The 13,635-nt window shown below is 41.0% G+C and overlaps 1 protein-coding gene and 1 long non-coding RNA gene across 2 annotated transcripts in view; one reads left to right on the top strand and one right to left on the bottom strand.

The window, feature by feature from the left end:
• Positions 1-778: 778 nt before the first annotated feature.
• The window catches only part of cacng3b (calcium channel, voltage-dependent, gamma subunit 3b), a 35,661-nt gene continuing 22,804 nt past the window's right edge, over positions 779-13,635 (bottom strand). The window contains exons 2-4 of the mRNA XM_026165485.2: positions 8,611-8,694; positions 4,029-4,169; positions 779-1,561 (exon numbers count right to left, since the gene is read on the bottom strand). Of these exons, the coding sequence (XP_026021270.1) occupies positions 1,050-1,561; positions 4,029-4,169; positions 8,611-8,694 (737 nt within the window). The 3' untranslated portion in view covers positions 779-1,049. The remainder of the gene's footprint in view (positions 1,562-4,028; positions 4,170-8,610; positions 8,695-13,635) is intronic.
• On the top strand, positions 6,601-7,253 carry LOC145428313 (uncharacterized). The gene is made up of 2 exons (XR_013908595.1): positions 6,601-6,739; positions 6,873-7,253. It is a non-coding gene; the product is annotated as an uncharacterized LOC145428313 (long non-coding RNA).

Below are 13,635 nucleotides of genomic sequence, written 5' to 3'. Positions count from 1 at the left end.
CCACCTCTTTTTAGGTTTTAGGTGAAAAAATAAATAAATCAAGAGGTGGCAGAAAAAACAGAAGGAAGCACCAATGGATCTTACGTTACCATCTATAAGAGATTCTTTAGGTTGTTGAGTCAGACCTTTTCTACCCAGCCTGCAACAGCTAATCCACGGTTTCTTCTTTACTCATTGAAACCGCCAGGTAGGTTTAACCACTGACCTGGAATCAGAGCGATGAGGGGAAAATGTGACCAGGGAAGAGCTCAATTCATTTTCAGTTCAGTCGTGAAGCGAGCTTTCCGATCGATCAGTATGAAAGTTTATATACAAAATGTATAGAAAATGATAACTGCTTCCACAAATGCACTGGTTTAAATGGGCAAACCGATCTTCAGTTTATAATTTGAATCTAGCTGAACTGAAAAGGAATCAGAGCCCACGACAAGGTGCTGACGTCTTCACGTTTACTGTAATCAGAGGGTCAGCTGGGAGCTCTAAGGCCGGTCCCCTTCCCTGACCCGACTCTGCTGCTATCCAAAAGGTCAGGAGGACAGAGGTTCACACAAAGTCTGTCACCCCTTCTCCTCAAATTCACATTGTAGTTTTTTTTGTGGCGCTTTTGTTTTTTTTTGTTGTTTTTTTTTAAAGAGAAGTTGCCCCAAACAGAAAAAACACTTAATATATTTTACATTTCCACTAATTCCCATTTCTCCTGTGAGGAAAAAGCCTGAAAATCAATTTATGAACATAAAACTCATGAACATAAACCGAATGTGCCTTGATATATAAGGAGTTACAAGTATTACTACAGTGATATGTGCTGGGGCTGGGAACAACTTCTCTATTAAAACCAACCCTGCTGCACACACTCTCACAGGGCTCAGGATTCACAGTTCGAAGGCTAAAAGTTCACAGTTCACAGTCAAAGTTTAGCAACCCCCCCCCCCTTCCCACCCCATAACCCTGTGTGTCCCCTGCTTTTGCTTGCACTCCCCCCCCCCCACATTTCTCATCCTCCTCCTCTTTGATACTCTGATTGGGGCGATATCTGTAGCCAGCACCTCTCAGACAGGTGTGGTTCTGCGGTTGGGGTCCTTGCTGTAGTCTTTAGTGAGCGTGCTGCTCTGGAGGAAATCCCTCTCCGAGTTAAGCAGCCCGCCTAAGCCGCCAACAGGTTTGCTGCCGGCATTGCCGGCCTCTCGTGGGTTCAGCGTGTACATGGGCATCTCGGAGGCGGCGGGCCCTGTGTAGCCACCTTTCCCCAGTGGCGAGGCATCGCGGCTGGGAGCCTCTGAAGAGCGAACGCTGGAGCGGCGCCGGAAACGGTAGCGATAGGAGGGGATGCGGCTAAAGGCGGACTTCTTGATGAGCTCAGTGCGGGACTTGGCCCGGAGCTTGCGGTGCTTCTCAATGAACATGTGCACAGCCAGCACACCCACCATTTCTGCCATAATGAAGGAGAGGGCCCCGAAGTAAAAAGACCAGCCATAGGAGTAGGACTTCTTGCTGTCACTCTGGCCTGGGTCGCCAGAGTTGGCTGAGATATAGACAATAATTCCAATGATGTTACTGAGGCCTGGACAGACATAAAGAAAGAGAAACTGTGAGAGCCACAAACTAACAAAAATAACACAACTACAGTATACTAAGAGACGGTCATGGTACCTGTGTATTGGACCCAAGGTTTAGAGCATTCATGATTATTTCTGGGTTTGTGACCTGATTTATGTTAACTTATTTAGTCATTTGAATATATTATTAGATTTTGTCTTTGTTTCTAGTTCTTGCTTTCTTGGTTGATGAGGTTGGTTCCCTTTCCTGTCCAGCCTGTCCTCGTCTCAGCGTTTCCTTTGTGAAGTCTGTCCTTTCTCCGTGTTTGTTCACTTTTCTCTCGTTGTGTAAACTCTGCATTTCTGTTCCTATTCGTTTTATTTTGACAGACTCTTGTCCTGTGTGTGTTAAATTCAGTTTTCCTTCCACTTGTCTAATTGGTTAGATTCAGTTCAGCTGTGTGTTTTTCCCCAATCTGCCCTCGTCTCCTCTTAAACCCTCAGTTTGCTTGCTTCTTTATTGTGTCCTCCCTTGTGTTGTGTGTCCTGTGTTTCTTCTATAGTTCCTAGTTTGTAAGTCCCTGGCTTTTGCCTTTCCTGAGTTTTGTGTTTTGGTATTTTGATCCTATGAGTTCTAGAAATATTGGGTTCAAAACCTACCTGCCGCCTGATATATCATCTAATGTATTTTTTTTCTTTCAGGCACACAACATAATCAGATTTCACTATTTTGATATGTATAGTTATTTATTTACTTGTTTACCCTCTGCTCAGATAAGCTTTTTTGTGTTGGTGGCGTTCCAACACATGTGGTCAAAAGGGAAGTTGCCCTCGGGTGGACAAACTGTGCCACATCAGCCAGTGTAAATAACCGATACCGCTAGAATAACAAATAGCTGATACGCCGATAGTTTCAGCCCATCGATTGGTCAGGCTCTAGTGAGCAGTGTGCAGTAATTGAATACTTTAATTTCAAAACCTCAGTAACTGAGGCTCTTCTAAAACACGGTTTGTTGGCTTAAAAAACCCCAACTCTAAAATGTCCCTTCCCTTTATCCTTTACAGCACCGCCAATCAGAGGAAACGAATCAGATCATGTAGACACTCAAACAGGTCCAGTTCCATTTATCTGTTAGTGCATGAACGTTGTAAACAACATGAGCAATTTAGTATCCTAACTTACAACACCACACCCTTTTTTTTAATAGTGATTTTTGTCTGTTAACCTTCATTTATTAAAGCAAGGTGTGTGGTGAAGCTACTGTGGGATATCTCTTATTTGTAATGTTTTTGTTGGCTATTGTGTTGTCATTTTGTGCCACTGCATGAGCCTGTACTGTGTTATTGCTGACCAGTTTGTTCAGCGATTTCATTTGTAATGTTTCCAGCTGCATCTTTAGTCCTGTCTGGTGGACATGGTGCATTTTTCTGCAAAAGACAGTCGCATTTGTTAAAAACTAATGAAAATACAATTTTTCTGTGACTAATAACCTTTTCAGTGCAATTAAAGTGAACTTACTAAACCTTAACATGTGAGTCAGATAAAAAAATGCTTAGTTAAAACTAATAATGTTGTAAAGATTTAGCGGTTTTGTTTTTTTTCCGCGCATCTCAGGTCTTTAATTACAATTCTGGCTACCGGCGAGACAATCGAGATAAGACGATTATCTGCGTTCTGTTTTGCAACAATGCCCCCGTTTTATATTGCGCTACATAATAAATTCAACCAATGTTGTTTACAGCAGTGCCTTTACTTTAATTTGCTTTAAATTGATTTTTTTAAACTCCTATTCAACGTTTAAGGAAATCCATTGTTAAAAAAGACAAGGGTTCAATAAATGCATCAGTAAAGGTTAATGAGTGTTTTTAATAATTCCGATTACAAAACCAACCAATAATAATCACCTTGCGAGACCCCAGGAGACCCCGGGAACATCACCAGGATCATTACAGTACGGATACGTAAGTACAAGGGTGTGTGCAAAGATGCTTTGCTGCGTCCCAATGAAAGACTCTATAGGTGTGTGTGTTTGCACTCTCACACCCTCACAGTGCATCACAGTGGCATCATGGCATTCTTGTTGATTGATTAATCAGCTACTGTGTCCCATATCCACACTTTGGTGCCTCTCATGGGCTCTTCTGTGTGCTTTAGATGCTCAATGGGCTCCTCAACAAATATCTGAATGCTGTGCCTCCTCCGTTTAGAGTCGGCCCACAGTGACACAGCTGCACACACTCAGACACATGTGGCTCACACAGACAGCCGCCTTGTTGTTATCTCAAGCTCCTTTCACCAGGTCAGAGAATGTAAGGCATTTGGCTGGTACTGTATTTAAATGAAAAAAAATGTGGTATGAGGTGCTGAATTTGTGAATTAGTAAGTGTGGTTTCATGTACGCTGTTCTGATGACTGACGATCACTGTAGCTAAATTCCTAAGAGGAAAGAGGACACACATGGACACGCAGAGACACTCGCAGTGATGACTAACCTGCTGAGACGAAGAAGATTCCTGCGCTGAGGATGACGTTGTGTCGGCTTCGGTAAAACTCACTGGCAGCCACGCAGAGCCCACCCAGAAACAGCAGACCCACACTCATGATGGGGAAAAGACTGGAGGCACGCACAGCACCTGCACATACACACAAAGAGTGGAAACGCGTTCATAACAGGTGCAAACTTTTTATTTTGCCGTGTAAAGACGTCGCCTTTCAGATCCATCAGAAACTGATGAAGGATCATTTGTGCTGGAAGAACAGTAGCTCCACCATTACGTCATCAAAATCACTGGTGCGCATCACTTCTGTGCTGGATGGAGGATGGAGATGCAAGGGGAAGAAAAAAAGAAAGAAAAAAAGGTTCCACTTTACACACACGAGGCAGCGGGCTGCTAAATGCTCGACTGAACCTGAATTCTGAACATGTTAAAGCATTCAGAGGATTTGCTAGAGAGAGCAAGGGAGAGAGACCGAGAGACGGACGGAGAAGGGGAAAAAAATGGACAAGACCCAAGACAGATGGAGAGTCACGCTGACATATGCGAGGCAAAATAATGAATGTGAAAGTGAGGCTTCAGTGGGAGTGAAATATTTGTCATATGTGTGCAGGATGCGATAACATATTGAGGAATATTTGCAAACAGCTTGTTGCGCAGAACTGAGATTCGGGCTATTTTGAGACACCGAATATATGAGGAGAGCCCATGCATCAGAGTTTTATCATATACGGTTGTGTCTTCACAAAAAGACTAAAAGTAAACGAAGCAGATCATTGTCGCTTTTTTCTCCATCTGTTTTCTTTATGTTTGTTGTTTCTTGCGTGGCAAAACATTCCCGCCGTGACCGAGAGCTGCAGATATTGCTCGTACAGACTCCGCCCCTATGGCCCACAACCCTGGGCTGCATGAAATGCTGGTCACTAGGTCTCTGCTCCTTATTGGCTTATCAGCTCTAAGGACTGTGATCTAATTGGCTCCCTCTGGGGATGTTGCTCTGTGTTCAGTGGAGCAATGAAAAAGAGGCACAGGCTGAATCCCTTCCCCTTCTTTTCTGTTGTTGTTTTCCACCTTTACTCCTACAATAAACAGAGAGCTCACTTCTCTGTGTTTTCTACTAAATACTCTCTCTTTATCTTTTTATCCTCTTTTTTTCTTATAATCCTTTTTAACCTTATGAAGGCTTTTTTAGGTTCAGTTTCTTAACTACTTGCCATTAGTTTGTGTTTCTTCATTATGTAGTGTTATGGAACGCCATTAAGGTCATAATTTGTTTTGTTGTTCCTGCTATTAGACATTGTAATATTGCCAGCTGCTGTTTATAAACACTGTTCTGGGTACATAATTATACCAGCTGGCATAGAAATGCCAGTCACAATAATATATATATATATATTTTTAAGAAACTACCCATTTCCCATTATCCTTTGGATGAGAAGAGTGATAAAGAGTACTGAGTGAAAGTCTTCTTTATATTTCCTTATGTTTTGCTTGTGACTTGTGACAGTGACCTATGAAACATTCAAACATAAAAAAGCCAAATTACATTTTTTTATAGGCATACAATACTATTTTTGCACCAACAAGGTGATCCCCAAAGTGTTATTAGCTGACACATTTCAGCATGGTGTGGAGATCGGCCTGAAATCTGAGGTAAATGGACAAGTGGATGACAAATGAAGAAGTGGGAGGCCCCCCAAAAATATCTACACCAGATATAATCACCCTATTAGAGCACGTCGCTCTCGCTCGGCAGGCCTACTTGTTGTTCCTAGAGTATTTAAAAGTAGAATGGGAGGCAGAGCCTTCAGTTTTCAGGCCCCTCTTCTGTGGAACCAGCTTCCAGTTTGGATTCAGGAGACAGACACTATCTCTACTTTCAAGATTAGGCTTAAAACTTTCCTTTTTGCTAAAGCATATAGTTAGGGCTGGACCAGGTGACCCTGAATCCTCCCTTAGTTATGCTGCAATAGACGAAGGCTGCTGGGGGATTCCCATGATGCATTGAGTTTTTCCTTTCCAGTCACCTTTCTGACTCACTATGTGTTAACAGACCTCTCTGCATTGAATCATATCTGTTATTAATCTCTGTCTCTCTTCCACAGCATGTCTTTCATCCTGTCTTCCTTCTCTCACCCCAACCGGTCGCAGCAGATGGCCCCGCCCCTCCCTGAGCCTGGTTCTGCCGGAGGTTTCTTCCTGTTAAAAGGGAGTTTTTCCTTCCCACTTGTAACAGGGCAGCCCTTAGCGGCTGGAAACACAGTGAGACAGACCAAGGCAAGTGTAGTGGAACAAAGTATTTATTTGCTATATGGCTCTCCTTAAAACAATTAACTTGTCGAGCTTCTTCACAGCACAAAAATCCATCCTCTAATGACAACTGGCAGCCTTAAATATGTTCAGCTGTCACAGACTTAACCATTATTCCACTCTCAGGTAAATTCTTAAATCCCAACCTTCCACCACAGTATACAATATATCAATAAGAATAAATAAATACATAAATACATTTTCACATTTACATATTAATAAATACTTCACACTTTAATGTTACACCAAACCCAATATTATAAAAACCCAGAAATCCAAGCACAAAAAGATTCACCACACTCTCTTTACCAATGGTCTCTCCCGGAACCTTTAAATGGTGTCTGGACCCCCGGGGAAAGATTTGCCCAAACACCTTGAAGAGGACACAGGCAAGAAAGGTGAGTAATCATTAACTTACAAACACTTATTTGCACCACTTTTATCCCTAGATTTCACACACACATTTGCCTTAGTTTTCCTTATTGGTAAACCTTAATCACAATCTCAATCACCATTCTTCTCTCCTGACAGACAACCACCACATTCCTTGATGAGGAGCAGCTGTGCAGGATCTGAAACAAGGCCACCAACTGATTTTAAAATTCCCAATAAATAGTCAATAAATATTTAAACTTCTTGTGTGCAAATCCATGCTTAAAGTGCAATGCTACATAAAGTGCTTGATAAGGTGCTTTTAATAAAGTGAAAGGTGTGCTCTAAAGTGCTATACAGACAATACAATATAAATAAATGCAGTAAGGGAGTCCTCTTCCTTACACCACTGTTGCCAAAGTGCTTGCTCATAGGGGGTCATATGATTGTTGGGTTTTTCTCTGTATCTATGAAGCACCTTGAGGCGACTTTTGTTGTGATTTGGCGCTATATAAATAAAATTGAATGGAATTGAATAAACAGTATCTGAAAGTCATATTCTTAAGAAATGGAAAATATCCACACTTGACACAGGACCTGAGACAGAGATGTGGCCTTTCAGTGGATCCTGTTATTGTTTGTCAAAGTGAAAGAATTGTCAACTTTTGAACCACCATGCAATACCATCTGTAAATTGCTAGACTGGCAACAGATTCAATTTCCAGCACGATCACAATCACAGTGCCAAGACAGTACAAGCATACCAGGATAGATAAAAACACAATAAAACATATCAATCATGGAATGGCCTCCCCAGAGCCCAGGCCTCAACAATACTGAAACAGTGTGGGATTACCTTGATGCTAGCATGGTGGCTCAGCTGTTAGCTAACTTTTGCCTCACAGCAAGAGAGCACTGGTTTCAAACCTGTAAAGGGACATGCTCCATGGAGTTTGATTGTTTTCTCCATGCTCACACTCAGGTTTCTCCTGCAGTCAAAAAAGCATGCAAGGTGAATGCTGCCCTTGGCCTTGTCTTGCCAAGCAGATTTGTAATCTCAAGAGACCTATTTAATGGTTAAGGCAGGATTAGAGGTTTATTGCCTAACAATAATGTGATAGCTGGAATATTTCAGTGCAAGTTTGTGCGGCGAGGCAAAGTAGCAGGCCACCATCAAAGGAAAAACTTCAGGGGTTCAATCACATGCCTTTTAACTGTAATCAAAACAGTATGCATAAGTACTGTGCACATAAGGTGAGCTGTTAAACGCCTAAACAGTGCTCCATACAAGAAATGACAAAATAAGTAACTGGTGTTATTTTAACTGTATTTGTAACACCTCCAGTGTTCAGCTGCTTACTGACTACTGCTTTCTCTTCCTCAGAGAAAAAAGGTTAGTGGGAATATCCCACTCCTAGAAGAAAGATTAACTGTCAGTGTTTTGTGATTTTCAATTGGTTACATTTAATTAAAAAAAAAATAATCCATTGTTCTGTACTCTTTCCTCTACATTAGTCTTAAGTCGCTACTACAAAATAGTGGATGGAACTAACTTTGTGATCCTTAACCATACTACCCCTGTAGTTTGTCCTGCAGATGGGGCTAGAGAGGGGGCACAGTAATGTTCATGATTGCCTCACACCCACATCATGCCTGTGTGCTGTTTCTAACGCAGACTTTACAAAATAATTCTCTTTTCAAGCCGATATGAAACATTGTTGTCACACACCTAACAATGGAATTGGCTTTACATCGCTTGGGAACATACGATGGGTTGAGATAACAAAAAAACAAGTTTAGTGATTAGTCAGACAGTTCTACTCTAAATATGGTAACACTGGCCAGTAAAAGCCTAGTTGTGAATGCACAGTGCAGTGTGTGCTCATATCAGACTCACGTAGGAGGTATTCAGCTGCGTCTGCTTCATAGTCAGCATCTTCTGGGAAGTGATCAATTTTCTTACACACACCTCTGAAGGTTCCTGGAGAAGAAACACACATCAGTTTAGATAGTATAGTAGTAGTTTATTTTGAACAACACAGACATGAAAAGTTGTTTTGTTTGATAAATACTAATTTTCGGATGTATCTCATTGTATACACGGACAACTCTGTGGTACTGTCCGATCAGTTCCGCAGCATTTTTCTGAATGTAAGCAGAGAGTATAGCCCTGCACACTATACAATTCATCCTGCCACGTGTATCATTCGCCACAGATGCCCCGATATTGTTCAGATCATGCGGTTTCTCCCTTTTTCTTCTTCTCCACACTTTTCTAATCTTACTAGTACAAGTTAAAGACATTTTCTGTGAAAGTCCAAGTGTAACTAGTGGCTTGCACCTTATTGTACACCCTCTGTATTTTTGATTCATTAAGGCATTATAGAGTTTTGATTGATTGTACACACCTCCTCAAGTGTTCTTGACTTGGTCAGATGTTGTTTTTTAACCATGGAAATAATTCTGTCAACATGGTTTTTAGTCGTATTTTTTTTTAGTCTTTTGGTGTTGCTGAGCTGCTCAGTGCTCCTTTTTAAGGATGTACCAGATTGTTTATTTGACCACTTCTAAATGTTTGCCGTTTCTCTGTAAAAAGGGTGGTAGGATCTTTTCTTTTAAGATCAGATCTTTTATAAGCCTCATTTGTCATGGCATAATGAGAGAACAGGCCTCACCTGGACACGATTCTAGTCAGCCAGTTGTTCAATTACTTTTGAGCCTCTTAAAAATGTGGGACTGTGTTTAAAAATGGCTCAGTTAATGTGATGCTCATGTTAAAAACTCCTTGAACTACATCTAAATCAGGTTACCTCTTGACTATTTGACATGTTGTCAGAGGTATAGTTAGAAGAGAAAAGAGTGATGTCACTGTTTAGTAGTGTTCCAGCAAATGTATTTCACAAACTACTTAGCAGCTTACCCTGAAGATGCTGCTTAGCTCTACATCACCATCTGCTCAGCTCATACACATCCTACTACTGAGAGTCTTACAGGCTTACAAGGAGTCAGACCTAAATTATCCCAAGCATCTTTTGCTGTATATTCTCACACACATTAATAGGACCCTTTATTCTATCCACACACACACTATTTGATGCACATTCCCATCAGTCACAGGTGTACCTGTGCTGACCAGGTATCAACAGCATAGCAGGAGCATACAGTGAGGGTCAGAACAAGGTTAGGACAAGGTTTCAACAATTGCTTTCTATCATTTTTAGCCACTTCTTCTTGAAAGCGTAAATGTCATTGCCAATGGTCACATTATTTGACTGACTTGACATCCAATATAAATTTTGGGAGATGGAGCATGTGCACTTCCTGTAAGCAGATGTGAAAGTATATCGACAGGCAGAGAGAGAGATGATAGATGATGCAGGGCAGAGCTGTAGCCTTCAGGCTGTGTATGGGAAACACTAATGAAAAGCCTTATCACACCCAGCACACACAAACGCACACCGTTTCAATGTAAAAGACAAAAATGCACAACGGCTAAAGTAAAGACATCAAATGAACACACACGCGCACCGAGCTCATTAAAATGATACATGAACACTATCAATCATGCATGCAAATAAAAGCTCCGTGTATTTAGATTGCTTATATGAGTGCATGCTGGTTCGTCCATGTGTGACTGAGAGTGTGTGTGCGTTTCATGCAGAGAGTGACTCATCCTCCTCAACACACCGACTCACAGAGACACACAAACACACCCACCAGTAAACTCTGTGTGTGCGCTCTCGTGTAGGACCGTGTTTCTATGTGCATGCACGTGCACGCCCGCGTGAAACTACACTGCATGCAGCCTCCTTCCCACCCATCATTCAGTCCCATTCACACATGGTCAACACCACGGGGGCTATGAAAGAGAGCGGCACTGAGGAGGGATGAAGGGGAGCAGCAGAGAAAGAGAGATGAAGAAGGATGAAGAGAGAGGAAGTGCGGGCTGAAAGAGGTTTGGTGGTAAAACGGCACGGGAGAATTAGAGAGAAATAGGAGGATAGAGGCTGGCAATGAACAAAATAAACGACTCGAGCTAATTGCTTCTTTGCACATGAAGAGGCTTTTTCCAGCACCCACACTCAGAAAGTCATTCATAAATTGATTCATCCAACTCATGCAGTAGGGGATGGAAACTAACATCTGACTGTGAAACTGATTGACTTTTATGGTCTTTTATATCTCCATTTATTAAGATAATCATCTGCAAAAAACATGTGAATCAAACTTTGTTATGCATCATTCTTAAGGCAATATACCACCACAAATGTATGCATAATATCACCTCAGCACACCCTCTTAATCCAAAATGCAACACGTCCACAAATACATACTTCAACAGAAACTATTTGGTGGTTTGAATTTTCTCCTATACACCGAGCCCTTTCTCTGCTCCCCTCACCAGCCTCCATCCTGTTTGACAGTGTTGAGTATGAGCAAAATAAGCTTTTGTATTTCCAGATCACACAACCCATTGCTGGGAAAATACTACAGCTGGCAATTTGAAGATTATAATTTAGGCTCCACTCACAGAATTCCGGAGACTCTTTAGTGAATCTCCAGCAACCATTGCTCGCTGGACAAAAATGTGTATTCCATGACTAGTTGGAGAGTTCCTGGCAGTTGCTAGTTATAATTGGTTGAAAAAAGGTACCATGCTACACCAAATTGCTTTGGTTGATAGCAGGTTACCCTGCTTGCCTAAAGCATATTTTTCCAGGTGTCACCACTTCCCAGCTTCTAGTTAATGAATCTTTGAAGGCAACATCAGCAAACAAAGCAGTAACAAGAAGGTTAATGATGGAGCACTTTCTTTGCAACCAGGAATTTGGAGCATCCACTCTCCAACCTGTTGGAGAACACACATTTTTCCTTAGCAACTAGAGGTTGCCAGGGGTCACCAGCTGGCCTCTAGGCCTGTGTTACTGAAGCCTTGTTTATCAAAAACGATTTTTATAGCCACCTACGCATTAAACAGCTAAGATAGAATGCTTATATTTTTAATCAACGAGTCGCAGTACACCGAGTTGCAGTATACAGTATAGTCGTTGATAACCAAAACAAGCATCGCTTACATTTTATAATTCAAATCATGTATTAATTAATCAAGCAAGAAGATATTCAGAATTATGTGCATAACCAACAGGCTTACTGCCACCCAGGTAATCACTGAGATATTCAAATGCTCGAATTGAAACCGAAGGGAGAATTCCAAAACTCCACACATGGCGACTGTCCCAACCATAAAGAGTCAATCAGCTGACCTGAACCATGTTTTTTTGGAACCAGGAAGCAATGAACTGTTTTTCTGTAATAAAGAATTCACAGAGCTGTCAATGATTTATTGTGACATTTTCAAGGTGCCCTCAATCCACCAAGAAAGTACACACTGTATTCTGTTTAACTTTTTGATTTGTAAGATTATTAAATTGCATTTTTCTGCCTAACCAATGAAGCCGTGTCCATTATTAATGTAGTAATGATTAGAGATGGACCGATCCGATATTACGTATCGGTATAGGTCCGATATTGACCTAAATTACTGGATCGGATATCAGAGAAAAATAAAAAATGTAATCCGATCCATTAAATATCAGGAAAGCACCTCACAAAACTTGCAACACGCCGTAACTCACCTCAGAACGTTAGCACGTTGGAGCAGTATGCATCACGTGATAGAGCCGCTGTGGCATGCCGGACCTGTCGGTGGTCTGGATAGCATTTGGAGCTTCGCTAGCAACCCCGCATTTCATCTCCGACAAAGTTATCCCCGAGAGAAGTAAAGCAAGTGTGTAAGTCCATCTCTGAATGTTTGTAAAGCTTTCCTGCGTTAAGCTTAACAAACGATATATGGAGCGACTGCCTCTTCTTGCTGCTACTTCAATCATGAAACTGCTTAACGATCAGCTGATCGGCTTTTCTGTCGCGAGTCCGTCTCTCTTGTTTGTTTTTGGCCCACTTTGCACCAGAAAGAGGAAACCAGCAGATAAACAACAGCAGCACGTTTAAGCTTGATCAGCTGTTGTTAGAATGTATTTAATATTAATTTCTACACCAGGATCTTTTTCTACGTAGCTGACGCTGGTAACTGTGCAGGGGCGGATCTAGCAAAGTTTAGCTAGGGGGGCCGATAGGGCATTAACTGGGAAAAGGGGGCACAAAGACATACTTTTCTTTCTTATTCTCATTTAAAATGTCTAGCTTTTAATAAATAATTATCTGACACCCAAAGTTTTAATTTGATGCAAAATGAATAGAAGTCCATTACTGTATATAGTGACTATTAAGTCTAATATATATACCCTTGTAAGCTATAGTACTTTTTCCTTTGGGAAGGTACCATCTGTGCAGTGTGCAATTTTGTTGAAGAAAGATGTTGAATCTATTTAATATTTTAATATATTGAAAAAGAATTTATTTCTGTGCATTTGTTTTTCACACTGCATCAAATTAAGGTTGATTACGTCGATTAAGCATCATGAGGTGGAGCGTGAGGGGTGGTTCCCTATTTTTTATTTATTTTTGTTGTTGCTGGGAGTTGGAACCCTATTAGTTAGGTTGCTTAATATTTACGCTAAGTACTCTTTAAAATACCAGAATAGGGAGGATGGTGTAGGTTTAAGTTTATTAGATTGATCAGTATTACTGAACTATGAAATATTTTTTTTTGCATACAGGTATAACAAAATAGCTTTAGTGTAGTTGTTGTTTTAAACTTGAGAACCTATACAAAATTCAGCAAGATATTTAAAAAAACAGTTTTGTTGATTAAAACACACTATATCGGATTCATATCGGTATCGGCAGATATCCAAATTTATGATATCGGTATCGGACATAAAAAAGTGGTATCGTGCCATCTCTAGTAATGATGCAGGCGAGTATATATGAGTTTTCTTGGTTTACTGTATCCATAAAGTGA

The sequence above is a fragment of the Astatotilapia calliptera genome, chromosome 4 (assembly GCF_964374335.1).
Source record: "Astatotilapia calliptera chromosome 4, fAstCal68.1, whole genome shotgun sequence".
Classification (NCBI taxonomy): Eukaryota; Metazoa; Chordata; class Actinopteri; order Cichliformes; family Cichlidae; genus Astatotilapia; species Astatotilapia calliptera.
This window is presented reverse-complemented; position numbering and strand designations above follow the sequence as displayed.